The sequence below is a fragment of the Gorilla gorilla genome, chromosome 6 (assembly GCF_029281585.2).
Source record: "Gorilla gorilla gorilla isolate KB3781 chromosome 6, NHGRI_mGorGor1-v2.1_pri, whole genome shotgun sequence".
NCBI classification, from domain to species: domain Eukaryota; kingdom Metazoa; phylum Chordata; class Mammalia; order Primates; family Hominidae; genus Gorilla; species Gorilla gorilla.
In genome coordinates this window covers 116,205,006-116,225,026 of record NC_073230.2, presented here as the reverse complement: position 1 = coordinate 116,225,026, position 20,021 = coordinate 116,205,006, and the positions used below count along the sequence as shown (strand labels likewise).

Genomic DNA, 20,021 nt, shown 5'->3' with positions numbered 1-20,021 from the left:
AGCCTATCCTGGGCCTGATCTCATGGTGAAGACGGGGCGCAGGAGAGAAAATATTCCCGTAAGTCTCACTCACCAAAACAACCCCTCCACAGTGCAAAATTAAATAGCAAAGAATGTAGATACAAAGGGGGTGAAGAGTGGGATGAATTATGTCATCTGTCATAAAGCCAAATTGAGAGTATGCAACAATGAAAAAAGAGAGCTCATGAACTTTTTTAATTTTAATTTTTAATATTTAGAGACAGGGTATTGTTATGTTGCCAGACTGTTATGCAGGGCGTATTCACAGGTGCGACCAATGTTCTCTAAAGCCCCAAACTCCTAGGCTCAAGCAATCCTCCTGCCTCAGCCTCTCAAGTAGCTGGGACTACAGGCAACTCCACCACACCTGGCTGAGCTTTTATTTTTATTCCCAAAGATGTACGCTCCCTACTTGAATCCTAATGGTGTGTTTGTGTTAAATTTTATGTCATTTGACACCACCTTCATTGCCAAAGAAGAGAGAAACTCATTGCTATGGTAATTTACTTAATGATTTCAGTTAATGCTAATATTACTATAAAAATCATAAGACTTTTTCCTATATGGCTTTTAAATTATATATGTTGACCTCTTATCACATTTTCTAATCTTTATTGTCCTAAACCTCTTTTCATTACCACAGGCATATAACATTCAAACATTTTCCCTTTTCTATTTTTTTATCTTTCTTATTTAAAAATTTTTTTTCTTCATTCCAGAATATGAAGTTTTTTTAGTCTCTGAGTCAATGGAATCCTCCACACCCACCCTAGAAAATATTAGTATTAGAAGTTTGAAAAGAAATTGAGCAATTGAATCTTGAATTCAATTGAGCAATTGAATAACTTTTTTACTTGCCATGTTGTCACTTCAGTACCATCAGGAAGATTTTTGAAATTTGTTATTTAGTTTTTCCAGATGTTCTCATTGAGAGGATTGGTCAATTACATAGTCAATTTTTTACTGGGATTGGAAGTCCTAACACTATAGAGCTTTTATATCTGTTGAAGCATTTTAGTGATCAAGTACAGCTTTTAATCTTACCCTGTTCCAAGGTATGGACTATAATTTAATTCCTTCATGTGTGCTTAAAAATTACACTATTTGAAATTATATTTCTGGGAGATAAAATTGTCAACATTTAATCAAGGTTAGGCTGTGGTTTACTCAGAGCACCCTCCTTCCTAGCGTACACCCACATACAAATACATATCACATTAAAGATATACCTGTACTAATAATAAGATCGAAAGAAAACCTGCATTTACTGCCCAGGGCCGCTATAGGTATCAACCTAGTGTGACAAACAGCAAGATTGCCTTGCAAATGGAACTAAGGCCAAAACATGCTCAGGAACTACATCTGCAGTATCCCAGTGTGACACCAGCTACCAGCAGTAGATAGTGTTCTGAATTGGAGACATGTAGTAATGGTATGAAGGGAGGCATGATTAATGGGGCAACTGTAACTACCCCTCCCCCAACACGCGTATTAGGCACAAACCCAGAATGAGGGAGAAGACTTCCTTTTAAAAATTAGGATGCAAACTAAAACTCTGCATTTGAGTATAAGCAAGCTTGTTTGAATCTTAGAAGCTATGGATTGTCTTTGATTATCCTTTGCTGTATCGGACATGTAGCACACTTTTGAGCAGCTTTTACTCAACTCACTAGTATTAGGTTGTGCCAGTTTAGAGTACTTTCTGAGACATATCTAAAAGCAAAAATGGTGACATGGAAGGATTCTCGCTGTAATGGGAATTAAGAAAAATCCTCTTTCTCTATCTCTTAGAAAGTCTTAGCATATTCAATATCTTAGGGCAGGAATTGATAATCTAGCAATGGGAATGGGTTTAGGGGATCTGTAGATCCTAGGAAATTATAAAACATATAAAACTTAGTTCCATTTGCAAGTTTTATGAAAGCAAAAATATTTCTCAAAATATTTTTGAAATTGTGAACTCCATATATCTGAGACAGGTCTCAGTTAATTTAGAAAGTTTATTTTGCCAAGGTTGACGACTTGCAGAGACACAGCCTCAGGAGGTCCTGATGACACGTGCCCAAGGTGGTCAGAGCACAGTTTGATTTTATACATTTTAGGGAGTCATGAGACATCAATCAACATATGTAAGATGAACAGTGGTTCCATCCGGAAAGGTGGGACAACTCAAAGCGGGGAGGGGGCTTCCAGATCACAGGTAGATAAGAAATAAATCGTTGCATTCTTTTGAGTTTCTGAATAGCCTCTCCAAAGGAGACAATCAGATATACATTTATCTCAGTGAGCAGAGGGGTGACTCTGAATAGAATGGGAGGCAGGTTTGTCATAAGCAGTTCCCAGCTTGACTCTTCCCTTTAGCTTAGTGATTTGGGGGCCCCAACATTTATTTTCCTTTCACAGAATTTTTCTGGGAAAATGCTCTAATAGATTTTAAAGAGGCCTGTGATTCTTCCTCCCCAAATAACTGATAGATACCTGGAAAATCCCCCAGGTATTTGAAAGTTAAATAGCAAACATTTAAATGATCTATAGGCCAAAGAGGGATATTTTAAAAAAATATTTCAAACTAAATAAAAATGAAAATAGAACAAATCTATTGGCATTTGTAGGATGCAGCTAACTCAGCAAAATTCAAATCATTGAATACTTTTATTGGGGAGGAAAAAAGATCTCAATCAAGGATCTAATCTTTTACCTTAAGAAACTAAAAAGAGGAAAAAAAAGGGCAGATTAAACCCATAATAAATAGTAAGAAGGAAATAATAAAGATGAGGCAGAAAACAATCAAATTAAACACAAAAAACCAATGAACATGATTAAAGCCAAAAGCGTATTCTAGAATTATGATTTTTAGTAAAATCATTGTATACAAGGTATCACTGAAAACCAACTATTTCTATCTACCAGCTACAAACAGAAAATAGAATTTACTTTATAAAAGGCTATTTACAGTGGCAGCAGAAAATATCAAATTCCAGAATTTGATATTTTCAAATTCTAGGAATAATTTGACAAAATATGGGCAAGACTTTACACTGAAAACTATAAGTTGTATTGAAAGAAATTGAAGAAGAATTTTTAAAATGATGGTATATATTATATACTATTCATGTATTAGATGACTCAGTATTATAAGGGGGTTGATTCTTCTGAAACTGATCTGTAGATTTGATGTAATTCCAATAAAAATTCTTACTTTAAAAAAATTTGATCAATTGATTGTTAAATTTTTATGGAAATGCAGAAGTGTCAAGAATAACCAAGACACTTGTTTCAAGGGATGGAGTCTTGCTGTGTTGCCCAGGCTAGATGCAATGTCGTGATCCTTGCTCTGCAGCCTGGAACTCGTGGGCTCAAGGGATCCTTCTGCCTCAGCCTCCCCAGTAGCTGAGATTTCAGGCATGAGTTACCACACCTGGCAATCAAGACACTTTTTTAAGAAGAGGAACAATGCAGAGCAATTTGCTCTACTACATAAGAAGACTTATAAAGTTATAGTAAAGGCCAGGTGTGGTGTCTCACGCCTGTAAATCCCAGCAAACTATGGGAGGCTGAGGAGGGAGAATCACTTGAGATCAGGAGTTAGAGACCAGCCTGGGTAATTGAGTGAGATCCTATCTCTACAAAAAAAAAAAAAAAAAAAAAAAAAAGTTCTAGTTAGGATAATGAAGTATAAAATATTAGCACAAGTATAGAAAAATGGAACATTGAAAGAGAAACAGTCCCACACATATACAGTCACAGTATATTAAAATTCACAGTAAACAATTAATTTTACCAAACAGCCACTTTTCTCCAGTTTAAACATCAACTGCCTAAAATAACATTACCAAAACTAAATGTAGTATATATTTTGGAAGTTTGGAGAAAATGAAGGAGTAAAGGGGTGTGTGTGTGTGTGTGTGTGTGTGTGTGTGTGTGTGTATAACATCTTTCTTTTCTTGGGTCTAGATTTTTTATGTTCACTTTTGGTAATTCAAAACATATGTGAGGCTGGGTGACGTGGCTCACGCCTGTAATCCCAGCACTGTGAGAGGCCAAGGCAGGTGGATCGCTTGAGCCATGGAGTTCAAGACCAGCTTGGGCAACATGCGAAACCCCATCTCTACTGAAAATACCAAAATTAGCAGGATGTGGTGGCACATATCTGATGTCCCAGATACTTGGGAAGCTGAGGCAGGAAGGATCACTTGAGCCCAGAAGGTGGAGGCTGTAGCGAACCAAGATCGTGGCCACTGCACTCCAGCCAGAGTAATAGAAGGAAGTCCTGTCTCAGAAAAAAAAAAAAGCACGTGTGAGTACTATCTTTGCTAAGAACCGGAGAGAGAACTTTTTGAAAAATTTTATGCCTTTCAGTTCTGTTTCAATTTTTACCATATGCAAGATTTTACAAGAAGGAATAATTTGATTAGTATTCAGAGGGAGTGATCACAATGAATGGGACTGAAGAGGCAAGTCCAAGTGCCTAAAAAGGCAGTAGCAGCCTGGCAATTACTGAAGCATTGTGTGTTCTGGACTTTGGTTATACCGCCATAAAGTGATACCTTCAACACCAGATCCTCTTGCTTATAAGCGTGGACTCTTGAATACTGACAGACTTAAAACTGATTAAATGCTCTTGCTTTTCCAGAATTCCTCGTGACCCAGTCTGACATCCTTGAAACTATGTAACCTTAATCCTAGATCCTGCCAGCTCTAGCAGGCTATAGTAAGGGCTTTGGCTTTCACTCAGAATGAGAGGGAAGCTATTTAATGGTTGAATGCAGGAGGAAATCTAATGCAAAAAGGAAGGATTAGAATGCAGGAAGTAATAATAAGTAATAATAAGCATGAAACATTGATAAACATATAGGTAAATCTAATCTTTAATTGCATAAAATAAGAAATAATAGTGACTAATATGGAACATAGAAGTAAGATGGAACTAAAATACAAGTCCATATTAAGGTATAAAATGAGGAAAGAGTGATGGATTTTAAAGCGTTTTAAAATGCATGTCATTGTTCAGAAGGATTGTAAAGCCATAGATATATTCACTTAAATTGAATATAATTTTTTTTTTTTTTTGAGACAGAGTCTTGCTCTGTCGCCCAGGCTGGAGTGCAGTGGCACGATCTCGGCTTACTGCAAGCTCCACCTGCCAGGTTCATGCCATTCTCCTGCCTCAGCCTCCTGAGTAGCTGGGACTACAGGCGTCCGCCACCACACCCGGCTAATTTTTTGTATTTTTAGTAGAGACGGGGTATCACCGAGTTAGCCAGGATGGTCTCAATCTTGTGACCTCGTGATCCCCCCGCCTCGGCCTCCCAAAGTGCTGGGATTACAGGCGTGAGCCACCGCGCTAGGCCTAAATTGAATATAATATTAACAATTTAATTATGACTACTGAAAGAATAGAAATAGAATATATAACTTAGAATTAAGTTAATGGAAAAAGGTAAAAAAGGAAACTATCAGTTGAGTAAAAGGCTGAAAAATATACAGAAACAAAAGAAGCAAAAATTGAATCATGACAAATAAGGGAAAGTTTATAATAAGGTAGTAAAATAATTCCAACATATACATCACTGATCACAATAAATATAAATATACTAAACTGGCCACTGACATTTTTCAGTTTGCATAGAATCAATGGCTGAATTCAGCTTCGTGTGACATACCTAAAATATAAGGACAGATAAAGGATGAAAGTAAAGGAATGGAGAAAAAATATTTCAGGCAAATACTAATCAGAAGAATGCTGACATAATGATATTAACATTAGACAGAATAGACTTTAAGTCAAAAAGCATTATTAGGGATTGTGAAGGTCACATATTGAGAAAAGGAACAATTTACAGGAAGGCAAAGAATTATGATATACCTTACAAGACAGCCTCAGACTAATAAAGCACAAGGGGATAGAATTATAGAGAGAAATGGACAAATCCACTATCAAAATGAGAGACTGTGGTGGGGAAGAGGGTCAGTCAAGCCACATTGGAATTATATCCTTTAAAACTACTTCTCTTGAGATGCTTTCTCAAACACTTATAGCCATTTATGGCAAACACAATCATAGAATGACGAATATAGTGCCATGTTTTGCAAACTGAATTCCTGCTTTCAATCAGGTAATGAACCTTTTTTCCTGGTTTTACATTATAAACATTAATATTAAAACCAATATACAGAAAGAACCTAATTAACTTGGAGTTCAGTAATACACTTTTTTATTATTAGGACTTTAGCTGAACTGAATATTATTGTTGGACTATATATAAAGAATTTCTTAGGCCAGGTGCGGTGGCTCACGCCTGTAACCCCTGCACTTTGGGAGGCCAAGGCAGGCGGATCACCTGAGTTCGGGAGTTTGAGACCAGCCTGACCAACATGGAGAAACCCCGTCTGTGCTAAAACTACAAAATTAGCCAGGTGTGGTGGTGCATGCCTGTAATCTCAGCTACTAAGGAGGCTGAGGCAGGAGAATCACTTGAACCTGGGAGGCAGAGATTGCGGTGAGCCGAGATTGTGCCATTGCACTTCAGCCTGGGCAACAAGAGCGAAACTCCATCTCAAAAAAAACAACAAAAAGAATTTCTTACTACGAAAAGTAATAATGCATGTAAGATTATAGATTTAATTACATTTTTTAAATTTTTTTTTAAAAATAGAGGTGGGGATCTCACTATGTTGTTCAGGCTGGTCTTGAACTCCTGGCCTCAAGCGATCCTCCCACCTCAACCTCCCAAAGTGCTGGGATTACAGGTGTAAGCCACCATGCCCGGCCGTTACCCCAGTTATTTTTTTAAAATTGTATTGATTAATTAGGCCTTAATACTAGGAAGCTGGGATTTTAGTTATTCTGTATCCCTCAAAGTAATAAACTGTCATTCTTTTTTGAAATTCTGTAGTTTGAAGTTTAGTTTGTACTATAATCAAATTACTATAAATCTAAGAAGCCTTATTCTGTACATTTCATGTAGATATGAAGGATTGTTTAAGTTGTTAATAAATTACTTAACAGTATTCATTATTGGAAAGTGGGAAAAGCTCAGCATACCTGAAAGTGAACAGTTCTTTCTTTTTCAAATAATTAAAAATATGCAGACTTATGACTCTAAATTTAATTAACAAGGCCAGTGTTTAGGTCATGGGTTGGTAGAAATTCTGTCTGCTGTTCAAAAGCTTAAGACCCTTTCAGGAAAAATAAAAGCTCTTAGGATAATAGATTTGATTAGATGATTCATTCTTAGCAAATTGTGTTTGCGTTTCTTATCCCCTGTATTGCCAGGTGGAGATTTTGACAGGAGCATGGGAAATCTAGAGGTTAATGAGAAAGTTAGGTTGAGAAAGGGGCTTTGTGTGGTAGGAATTGGTGGTATTTGAGCAACAGAGTTTTGAGTTACAAAGCTGTATTTTATTCCTGTGTGTTGTTCATGCTCATCTCTCATGCATAAACAAGACATGATTTTGTGTCTTACTTTTTGGGTATATATTAACTGTTCAAACTGTATCCCATCTCAAGCTGTCATCTCTTTAATAACAGATTTGTGTGAAGATTTAGCCTGATGTTAAGATACAACATTACCACTGAGTCTGTTCTATGGTTCAATTATACCTGTCTTTATTTTGTAAATAGCTAGTAAAAAACCTCTTTTTAAAATTAAGTTGTCAAATATTTGATAAATTTAACAGTTCGGGAGATAACTAAGAACCAAGAAGGCAACGAAATCATTCTCTGAACTGCTAGAATTGATGTTACAGTGTCCATATACTAAAGCACACACACATAACTCATAGGAAAGTCTCCCGGCTTTAACATGGTTAGTCCTCTGGTTTCCCACTTCAAAGCAAGTTAGACCAAGATGAGGGAAGAGTATCAAAAAAAGATCAAAAAAGAGAAAGTTTACACCCTAGGAATAACTCGTATTCCTACGAGTTATTAAACAAGAAAGTTTACAACCTAGGAAGGACTCGTAAAATCACCAAAACTTAAAGAAGAATAGGAAACACCAAATATCAAAAGAGGTAGTAATCTAAGTTTGTTTAATGAATGAAGGGGAATGCAGCTATATATACCTTGCTAAGCTTGGATGAAGTCACTAAAAGCAGAGAAGAGATGTAACAGCATAAAAACACTGCTCAAACACTTGTGAACATTTATAATGGTTAACCTAAGTAGAATTTGCCTTCTTCAGGTACATGTTCTGTGTATCTTATTTATGAAACCAGAAAAGTATGGCATACGCTGTGAGAATATTTTCTTGAAAATACTTTCTGATAGTTTTAGCACTCAAGAAAATTAGTTTCATTTATTATCAAAATTTAGTTAGATTGATGTGCTGGGAAAGTGACAAATTGCTGTGTAAACCTACAGATTTGTCCTTTACTATACATTTTCAAAAACATACCCTAACCCTGGATTCCACATAAAGTATAATTTCTAATGTGTTACAAACTCTCTCACACACATGTGTGTGTGTATTATTATTGTTATTGTTATTATTATTATTTGGAGACAGGGTCTGTCACCCAGGCTGGAGTGCAATGATATAGTCACAGCTCACTGCAGCCTTGACCTCCTGGGGTCAAAAAATCCTGCCTCAGCCTCCTGAGGACCTGGGACCATAGGCAAGAACCACTATGCCCAGCTAATTTTTTCATTTTTTGTAGAGACAGGGTCTCACTATGTTGCTCAGGTTGGTCTCAAACTCCTGAGCTCAAGCGATCCTCCCACTTCGGCCTCCTAAAGTGCTGGGATTACAGGCATGAGCCACCATGCCCAGCCTATACAAACTATATTTAGCCTGAAGGATCTTTGATAATTTAATTGTGGGCACATACATATTTAAACATATAATTTTACATTTTTGTAGGATAATTGACGTGTTATAATAAACTAAGTGATATTTAATCATAACTCTTACATTCCTTAATCTGAACCAGGTAGTCTATGATAAAAGCATTTGAAAAATAAACATGAATAAAAATTAAGGCTGAGTGCAGTGGCTCACACCTGTGATCTTTGGAAGATCCCAAAGGTGACTTCTTAAGCCCAAGAGTTTGAGACCAGTGAGGGCAAAAAGTGCACCCTGTCTCTACAGAAAATTAAAAAATTAGCTGGCCATGGTGGTATATGCCTGTGGTCCCAGCTACTCAGGAAGCTGAGATGGGAGGATCACTTGATCAGGAGGTCGAGGCTGCAGTGAATCATGATCATGCCACTGCACTTCAGCCTGCGTGACAGAGGGAGACCCTGTCTCAAAAAATAAAATAAAAATTAATTATTTTTGTCTGTGTCACAGATCAGTAGATTAAAAAGTACCTTGATGAGATTATCTTTCCCCAAATCCTTCCTTTGGTCAAGTAAGCAATAACCAAAGCAGTTTATCTTGTCGTATTATCTTAAATCTTTCAGAGGTAGAGATTGTATCCTTTTAATGTTTATAATTTATGAAATTATATTGTATAACAATTTCTAAGTGTATTCTACAAGTAAACCTTTTAGATACTTTATGGAATTCCACAGTGCCTTTTACTAGTATTTTACTAATCTTCCTCTTTATGTAATGCTTCATACTATTTCTTTACATTTTTGCTTTTTTTTTCCAGTCTTTTTGTGAAAGCAAACTGCTACATAGACATATCTGCTTTCTTTTTTTACAGTTAACAGTATAACTTTAGCTACTTTCATTGTTTGTTCCATCATGTGAATTGCCTAATAGACCCAGCCATTCCCTTATTCTTAAACATGTAGGGTTTTATGATTTCTCAGTTTTATAAATATAATCTTTGTGTATAAACTTTTCTGTATTATTTTCTTATGATACATTTTCTGGGGTTCGTTTTTGGTTTTTGTTGTTGTTTTGAGACAGGATCTGGATCTGTCACTCGGGCTGGAGTGCAGTGGTGTGATCTTAACTCACTGCAATCTCCACCTCCTGGGCTCACAGCATCCTCACACCTTAGCCTCGCAAGTAGCTGGGACCTACAGGTGCATACCACCACACCTGGCTAATTTTTGTATTTTTTGTAGAGATGGGGTTTTGCCATGTTACCCAGGCTGGTCTCAAACTCCTGGGCTCAAGCGATCCTCCTGCCTCAGTCTCCAAAGGGCTAGGATTACAGGTAAGAGCCACCGTGGCCCGCTCCATTGTCTGGAATTTTTTTACAATATATTTCTTACAACATTTTCTTACATATATAAGGGTATGGCAATTTTGAGGCTCTTGGAATATATTGCTCCTTAGTATCTCGTGACTAGAGGATCACTGAACTGTATATCTAAAAAACTGATGTGATGTAGATCAGGAATTGCTAATAGATTTTATGCCCTGGGTCAAGTCTTAGAGATTTGTAGTCACTGCCTGGAGTGCAATGTTGAGAGACCATAACAGGGCCACAATTGATTATTGATGTCTTCTATATGCATGGGAGTGGGCATAAATAGACCACTAGAAGTGTTTCCATAGTATCTGGAAAGTAACTTACTTACCCTTTTGTAATTTATAAGTAATCTATAATATATTATTTTGTTCTTTTTAGACATTTTTCAGAGCCATCAACTTTATAACTCCCCACAAATAATTCTTAGATTTTCTTAATAGAAACTTAAAGTTGTCATCCATCTCATTGCTTGAATTGTCAGTTTTATTTCTTTTACTTTTAGTCCTCAGGCATGATGATTAGGGAGATTTTGGTCATTTCATCTGCAGATTAACAGTTATATAAAAACATTCTTCATGTTATTATAACTATGTAGTTTATTGTTTCAATTATCTAATCAGTTGTTTCTCACACATTGAATTCACATGCTGTTCCTAATGAGCAGATGTACAGAATTAGAATTTCTGAAGAATATTTTGTTCAGATAATTAAATTTTAAAAAATAGTGTATCTTGTCATTTGCACATAAGAATTATTTTAATTTTTATTTAAGGATTTGTTTAGCATTTGGATTCCCTCTCATTCCTTGTGTGTGTACGTGTGTGTGTGTATTTGTGTGTGTGTTTTACAAATAAACTCAAATGCAACTCTTCTTGTTTCTAACATCTTTCCAGATTGTACTGGAATAGTGTAACATGATTAACCAGTATGTACATTTCTCCTGTTTTACAATGTTGAATCTCTTATTGCTCCCACTTTTCTAGTTCCCTCATTCTCAGTGCTTTACAGCCAAAGCTGTATTTTTGCACCTTGGTACAATTTTATTCATCTCAAATAAGATAGGCTTTGAAAAAACAACCATATGTAATAAGCATCTTCTACTTTGAGACGCCTTGCTGAACATGGACATGAATTAGTGATGCCAATTTTAAGGAGCTTACAGGAAATGGCTTGAGATAGTAAAGGTTAAAGTGGCTGAAGATGGGTGGAGGATTATGAAGTAGTTGAGGTGCCTACTTTATACAAGATGCTTTGTTACCACAACCCAAATGGAGCAAAACCTACTCTGTAACTCCAGGCAGCTTCACTAGCATTTTGTTCTCATTCCTAAATGCTAATCTGTTCCTTTGGTCCCTAGCCAGTACTGAGATAGACTAGAGGTTGGGGGAAGGAACCAAGCAAAGGAAAAGTGAAAAGAAAATATGAATAAGACATAGAATTGTCTGGAGATAGAAATATGTGGTATTACCATTTTTAAGGCATTTTAAAGTTTACATAGCATACTTTGGTATAAACTGTATTATTAGTTCCATGTTACAGATTAAGAAATTGAAGCTACAAGTCACTCAGCTAGCAAGTGGTAGGGACGGCAGACATTCTGGGAACAGGAGTTTTCTGATTGCTGCTATTTTTTCAGGGAAATATACAGCAAAGTCATCAACTGAGAATAAGGAGGAGGGAAGGAGGTGTCGGAGATTAGAGAAATGAGGAGAAGGTGAGGAACAATCTCCTAGGGGCTTAGGAGCATGAATGGGATATTTAACAGTATTGACAGGCAACGCCAAGAACCCACCTTGGTTTAGTGATCATAGATTTAAAGTCCAACCAGTGAGAAGCTCATTCAGCTTCTCACACTCAGGCATTGATTTGGTTTCACCCAGGACTAGAATTTTCCTAAGTGACCATGAATATATGTATTCTTAATACCCTGCCCCGCTTGCTCTCTGAAAACTAATGAACTCTCCAGGCCCCAGTTTAAAGCCAGTATCTCCACAGTTGCACTGGATCCCATTTCCTCTCAAGATACCACTCACTGCTGAAAAGATATCACTCACTGCTGAAATTGATTTTAATGAATCACGTAATCTAATCCAGAAAGGAAGGAAATAAAGAAATGGGTATCAGGGACTCCTGTGAGATAGAATGAGAAGGTGGTACATTTGGGAGGTCTCAAGGGGTTACTGAATTATTGGAATTAGAATCAAAGGGACGGCCGGTGCGGTGGCTCGTGCCTGTAATCCCAGCATGTTGGGAGTCTGAGGTAGGTGGATCACTTGAGGCCAGGAGTTCAAGACCAGCCTAGCTAACATGGCAAGACCCCATCTCTACTAAAAATACAAAAATTAGCCAGGCATGGTGACACGTGACTGTAATCCCAGCTACCCAGGAGGCTGAGGCACAAGAATCACTTGAACCCAGTAGGTGAAGGTTGCAGTGAGCCAAGAACATGCCACTGTCCTCCAGTTTGGGTGACAGAGAGCCTATCTTTAAAAAAAAAAAAATCAAAGAGAAGCATAAATATATCTACCTACTGTGTACTCACAGAAATTAAAATTTAAAATAAGTAAAATCAAAGGGAAAGATTTGAAATGGCAGCCTGAGAGTAGCATACTTGAACTCAGATTCAAGAGAGAGTTCAGTCATTATAATGGCAAGATTATAGAGTGTGACCATGGAAGAAGATAAATGAGTTGGAGTGAACAGTAAGATTGTTGAAGGAGAAGAGGACAAGGAATCAAGAGCCCATTGTATTGGAAGGATCATCTATTTGAATATTGATTTAATCAAGAAGTATTGCAGGGTCAACAGCAATGAGCAAACCTAGTGCCCAGATCTTTGTCTCTAATTCCATTTTCCACTAAAAGGAACCAGAACTATTTGGAGACATGGCTGATTCCAGATAAAAGTATTTCATCAATGTAAATCTGTGAAGTTGATAACAACTGTGGTTTTGTAAGAAAATATCCTTATTAGGAAATACACACATTGAAATATTTAGGGGTAAAGGGCCATAATGTATGTATAATTCAGAAAACAAATTATGCACGTTCCTGTATGTGAGAGAGAGAGAGAATACAAATGATAAAGCAAACAGGATAAAATGTAACATCAGTAAATCCAGATAGAGAACATACAGTATTCCTTGTACTGTTTTTATTTTTGTAACTTTCTTTAAATTTGAGATTACAGTTGCATAGGTCCACTTATACACAGATATTTTTCAACCAAAGGCAGATGAAAAATACCCTATTCACAGGATATAAAACCTGCATATATAGAGAGCCAAATTTTCCTGTACGCGGGTTCCTCAGGGCCCACCCTGGGACTTGAATATGCATGGATTTAGGTGACGGGTGGGTGTTACGGTCCTGGAACCAATCCTCATTGTATACTGAGGGGAGACTATATTTCCTAAAAAAAAAAAAAAAACAAAAACAAAAACAAAAAACTATGACAAGAGTGGTGTTGGAGAGAAACACAAGGTCATCCACTTAGCTAAGTATTGGACTTGGACTGATTATATTCTGGGCGGTAAAATCAGGATAAGCAGCAGATTATTTACATCTCCAGTCTTTTGGAGACTTACATTTTTTCACTTTCATATTTTTATTTTGTTCTTTGTTTTTGGCATGATGACGTTTCACTTTTAGTTCTTTTATATCAATAACATTTTGTACCCAAAACTATAAATTTTTTTATGTAGCTTTGTAGGTCTTTTGAACTTAAGTCATCTTCTCTTAGCCTTCATTTTCACAAGGTTCACAGAGCATCAGTTGATAACCTTGGAATCCTGGGATTTTTTCTATGCTTTCTTAAAAAACAGTTTTATTAAGATATAATTCACATGTCACATAACTCACCCATTAAAGTGTACAAGTCAGTGGTTTTTAGTATATTCACAGTCAATTTTAAAACATTTCATCACCCTAATAAGCAACTTCATACCAGTTAGCACTCACTCCTCATATACCCCACTGCCCCACTGCAATTTCCAATCTACTTTTGCCCATGTAGATTTGCCTAATCTGGATATTTCATATAAATGTAACCATTTAATATGTGGCTTTTGTGGTTGGTTTTTTCACGTAGAATAATGTTTTCAGAATTCACCTATGTTGTAGTATGTATCAGAACTTTATTTCTTTGTGTTGCTAAGTAATGTTCCATTGCATGGATATTCTACATTTTATTTGTCAGTTGGTTGACATTTGCATTGTGTCTATTTTGTTATTATTATGAATAAATGCTGCTATGAATATTTGTGTACAGATTTTTGTATAAACATATGTTTTTATTTCTCATATATATATATGTATCACTAGGAGTTGAACTGCTGTGTCACATGGTCACTCTGTATCTACCTTTGAGGAAAGACCAGATTGTTTCCAAGCAGCTCCTCCAATTTTACATTCCCACCAGCAATGTATGAGGGTTCAGTTTTTCTACATCCTAGCCAGCATTTGTTATTACCTGTCTTCCTCATTATAGCATCCTAGTGGGTGTGACTTGGACCTGTCTATACTTTGAAACCCCCAAAATATGATCAGTCCTCAATAATAAAGGATCTCCACCCTTTTCTAGCAGCAAGCATATCTCCTCATTAAATACTGAACACACAAAACAAATTGAAATAAAATAACATAAAAATTCTTCCCGTTTCCCATTTCTTTGTTCTTCAAAATTAATTGGAGAGAATCTCAAGAGAAGTAAGAGAGATTGGATTTTTAAAATTGTACACCTAGAGCTTGTAACTTTTAAATGCCCGTTATAGTCAGATGTATGTTTAGCATTTGACCCCCCCTGCCCCGAGTCTGCCATACCCACTGATGCCACTCACCATGGCCACTTACACTTCCAGAGTGCCTTATTCAGGAGCCTCTCCACCTCCTCACCTTGGCACAGAGCCCATCATTTGCTTTCTCTTGGGAGATCAGAGCTTCTGTTAGTATTAGTTCACCACGTTATTGATTAAGTTGGATTTTGTGGGCTCTTCTAAGTGCTTAAGCATTATCTTTTTAACATAGTTCTACAGGAAATTAAATATATTTTCAGGCCACCACCTTAGAACACAGCTTGATTGCAATTGTGATTATCTAAGTCCATGAGGAAAGTCAAAATAAATTGGAGTTGTTTAACCTGGTTATACTTTCTATGTCCTGATCAAGTTTAATTTATCTTTAAATAATAATTGTTATAAAGGATTGGATTAAAATCTGATCAATATGAGAATGGTTGATATTTTTTTTCTTAAATTTGAACCATGACAGTTAAGAGATTAACTCAATAAAGTATTCCATGTCCGTTTCCCTAAAACTCATGAATTTAGAAGTAAATTAAAGGTCAAGTGTAGAAAGTTTTTAATACCACTTCTACTGATCATCTATACACAGTATAATTTTGGGCTTTTTTTAAATCTATAAAAAATCATAGTAATACCTTCTTTGCACAATTCATTTCATTAGCGTATTAGGATGCCTGTCAAATATACATGGGAAGTAGGTTTATTTTTATTTATTTCTCTGTCTAGCCATCCCCTTTCCCCCTCCTTCCCGTCTCTCTCTTCTCTCCTTTCCTCCTCCCTTTTTTTGCGGGCTTATTTCTGAGCATTTGAATAGAAAGAGCCCAATTGGCAGTTGCCGGAAGGTATTTCTTAGGATTACTATGTTATTATATCAAAATAATAGCACACATGGGGCATTTGGGTCACACCTGCCTCAAGAGTCCATCAGCTGTGAAGTATAAATGGAGCTGTTCTTCCTGTGCAAGACCAATTGTGCTTCCACATCCATGGTGTTTTCTCTACACAGATTGCTGGCTTTACCTCAAGTCCAAAGCTTTAACTTGACCTGAATATTTCCAGTTAACATTCTCTTTGTCAGAGGGGCATGAACTTCTCCCCGGTTAAAGAATGTGTGTGTGTGTGTGTGTGTGTGTGTGTGTGTGTGTGTGTGTGTGTGAGAGAGAGAGAGAGAGAGAATTATCATTCTGACACATTCTTTTGATATTGAATTCTTACAGCTCTCCACACAAGGAGATGCAAGTCAGGTGATTGGGCCTCTTACTGAAGGACAGAGAAGAAATGTGGCAGTAGTGAATTCATTGTATAAGTTGCACCAATCAGTAACAAAGGTAACTATTTTATTAATTTTTTTTACTTAATTTTAAATTCTTCTTGCCTCAAATTTGGACAGTTTACAAATTGTTATTTAGTACTTTGGAAAAGAATACAATGAAAATGTGATGATTATAAAATAAACTAAGGAGTTAACTCTTTTAAACAGTCTTTGATTCTGGCCTTCATTGTTTGTATGACTTTTTGTTTGTACATTCAGTTTAAAACACATGAACTATATAGCTCCTCAAGTTAATTAAGTTTATTGAGCAAATTATTGGAGGACAAATCATACATATTTCATACTTATTGAAACATGTAATTTGATACACTGTGGATGGTAGTAAATTATAGCAAAGCTAATGACAGAATAAGAATGCTGAAGCCTTCCAACATGTCAAAAATGTTCTATTAATATCTTTGCATTAAAAAGTCAGGGAGGAGCTGTATTCAAAACTGAATTTTTATGATATAATCACTGATGACTGCTTACACATAGATAACATGTATTCATTTTGCTATTTTTCTACCAGAAATTTAAAAGAAATGGCTGAACCTTGTTTGTCTTCATATATTATGTCTAAGGTGAACTGTATTGTTAATTACTAAAAAAGCAACACTTTCAAGTCCATCTGTGACTCTGGAGTAGCTTGTGCTTAATTATTCTCTATAGGTCATTTTTGAAATATTTTATAAACAGGAAGATAATAATTTAGGAGACCTGAAGAAAGCTAATGGTTAAATGATGTTCTTGAAAACTTGACTTATAGTATGAGCTTTAATATACTAGATTGTGTTTTAGAATAATTCTAAGTGACTATTACTCACTTATTTAAAGATTTTAACAAGTCCTTTTATCAATTAGCGGTTTCTAAAAACGTGTATTTTACACACTAAACAAAATACATGTTAAAGAGTTATTAACAGGTAAATCTCAGAAGGGTAAAAATTATTAAAAAACACTAAATGATGTATTTTCCATTTTCTTTAATCATTACTCCAAAGCACCACAAGCAAGGAAAGATTGTGTTTAAAGCATTAAAGCATTAAAGCCTGCTTTAAATGTCTTTATTGATATTTTCAAAATTTTCATGATGTTTGCATTGATTTGTAAAAATTGAAATGCTGACATTTTTATTTTAAAGACTTGTTGGAAATCAGAGTCAGCCTAAAGACACGAGTGAAAGAAATGAGTAAATATGGCTTTATTCTGACCTTTTCAAGTTAAAACTTTATAATTAAAACCTATGTAACATGAATAAAGGAAACCTAGCTCTTAGTATTTATTAATGTTATTTGAAGTATGTGTTTGCTTTATACACAAAATTATTTTTCAACCTATCTTAATAAATACTGATTTTTAAAATCATGTATAAGATATTACTGTAAAGCAATGATAATATTGTTTATATACTTTGTGGAAACAGCTTTATTATGCTATGATCAAAATTAGTATTTACAGAAATAGACTTAAGCAAAACTATAACTGGATCAAAACCTTGTTCTAGGTTGTTTCCAGTCAGAGCTCATTCCCACTGGCAGCTGAGCAAACTATAATTTCAGCTCTAAAGGTAAAAGAATTTAATCTTTGACTCTATAGATCAAAGTGGTTTTAGGATTATTTGTTTTGCTGAGTGGGCAATGTCACATTTTATAATAATTCAGAATCCTCTATATATACAAAAGTAGCATGTTGATAATTATCCTAAAGAGAATAGATAACAAGTGTGTTTATGTTTTCTAGAATTTAAAAATAGACCCTTTTGGTGTCTACAGATTGTGTTCTACTTATGACAGTTGTGTACATAGAAGCAAAAGTCTTACGTGTATTTATCTAATGGCAGTACAACCCAGTATTATTCCAGTAAAGCAGTGGTTCTCCAGCAGAATCATTTTGTCCCCAGGTGACATTTGACAGCATCTGGAGACATTCTGGATTGTCATGACAAGGTAGAGATGCTACTGGCATCTAGTGAGTAGAGGCCAAGGATTTTGCTGAACATCTTGCAGTGCATAGGACAATGCCCACCCCTCTCTCATAACAGAATTTCGCAGTCCAAAATGTCAGTAATGCCAAGGTTGAGAAACCCTACTTTAAACTGAGGGATAAAACCAGAATATATTCTCATTTTTTCTATACAAACATAACTATACCCCCTTTCTATTATTTAGGAAATTGCATAAAAAATAATGGTATGAGATTCAGAGCCATATGTAGTTGACAGTATCTCTTTTAAAAACAAGCATATTATCAAGAGTACTAGAGAGGCACATTTTGAAATATTACTACAACCCTTCAAGTTATGTATTTGTATTCCCACTTTATATATCTTAGAAATAATATCTTGCTCAAGGTCATATCGCTGGTAAATGCAGACCTCATTAACTCTAAAGAGTTATGTCTACTACACCTTGCCACCATCTTTCCTTTATTTGCTAAATATTTATTTAGTACTTGGCGAGTAAGTAACTAAGGCCATAAAGCATAGACTTTGGAGCCAAACTACCTGTATATGAATCCTATCTCAGCAATTTAACCAGCTATATGACCTCAAACAAGTAAATAAGCTCTCTCTTGCCTCAGTTTCTGCATCTATAAAATGGTACAATAAACCTACACAAGAGTAATAAATTTCAACTATTAGATTGGATTTACATCTCTAAGGGAGAGTTTTAAAATTGAGATGAAAGTCTACAAGTAAATCCTATGGATAAACACATATTTAGAGAAAAGAGGAAACAGGGAAAGAACAATCAGAAGAAGGAAGAAAATTAGGAGAATACTGTGTCACAAATCCTAAAGGGGAAGGGAGCTTCTAAAGTCAAATGCTTTAGAATTTACAGGGAATGAGGATTTAACAGGCACCAAAATGTAAGGACACTAAATTCATATATGAATGGATTTGATTCATTGAGGGTAAGAGAAGGAGACAGTCTATTTTTCCCCAGTGTATTAGAAGTATACTTGTATGTTTTCTCTATATCCCTTTTTCCCCCTAATGTGCTTTAAAATATTTTTCCATAACAAAATAATTGTTTTTAGTAAGGTTGGCATATGTATCGATGATCATAAAATCAGGTCAATATGACAAATCTTAAAGTCTTAACATTCTTGGTTCCAGACAGGGAATGGATACTTTTCTATAATTCCACATTTTTTTCTTCTAGCAGTAACTATCAAACATTTTTTTGATAACTACCCAAAATAAGTACATTTTACTTTGTGCCCTCATACATAATAAGCATTTATAAATATATACATACATATGTAATTGCATAAAGTGTACTTCTATACACATAGTTGATACAGAAGTTTCACAAAGTAATACTTATCCTTATTTTGTGTACGCATTCTAATATTTTCTATGCTAGTCTATTACTTTTTAAAACATTACGATACTGACCCACTGAATTGATTTTTTTGACCTCTAGTGGTCAGACACAACCCACAGTTTCAGAAGGTCCATTCTCTGGATTAAGACAGAGTGCCTTCACTTTGATGATAAAAATCACTTGGAGAGTTAAAAATAGAAATTACTCATAGACTGTATTTCAGTATAGGGTAGTTTCTCTGAATCTTTATTTTTAACAGACAACAAAGATTATTCTTTTAATATATTAGCTGGAGTCAGTGCAGGGAAAATTGCCCTAATCTTGGGCTGCAGCCGTGACTCTGAGGTTTGCTTACCAGGACCAGTGCTGTGTGTAGCTGGGTCTGTACTTTGCTAAGGCATAC

At 35.7% G+C, this 20,021-nt stretch overlaps 1 protein-coding gene across 1 annotated transcript in view; it reads left to right on the top strand.

Annotated features, from left to right (window-relative positions):
• The window catches only part of COG5 (component of oligomeric golgi complex 5), a 372,787-nt gene that overhangs the window by 299,717 nt on the left and 53,049 nt on the right, over positions 1-20,021 (top strand). Inside the window, exons 15-16 of the mRNA XM_019030869.3 lie at positions 16,192-16,302; positions 17,794-17,856. Coding sequence (XP_018886414.1) covers positions 16,192-16,302; positions 17,794-17,856 — 174 coding nt within the window. The remainder of the gene's footprint in view (positions 1-16,191; positions 16,303-17,793; positions 17,857-20,021) is intronic.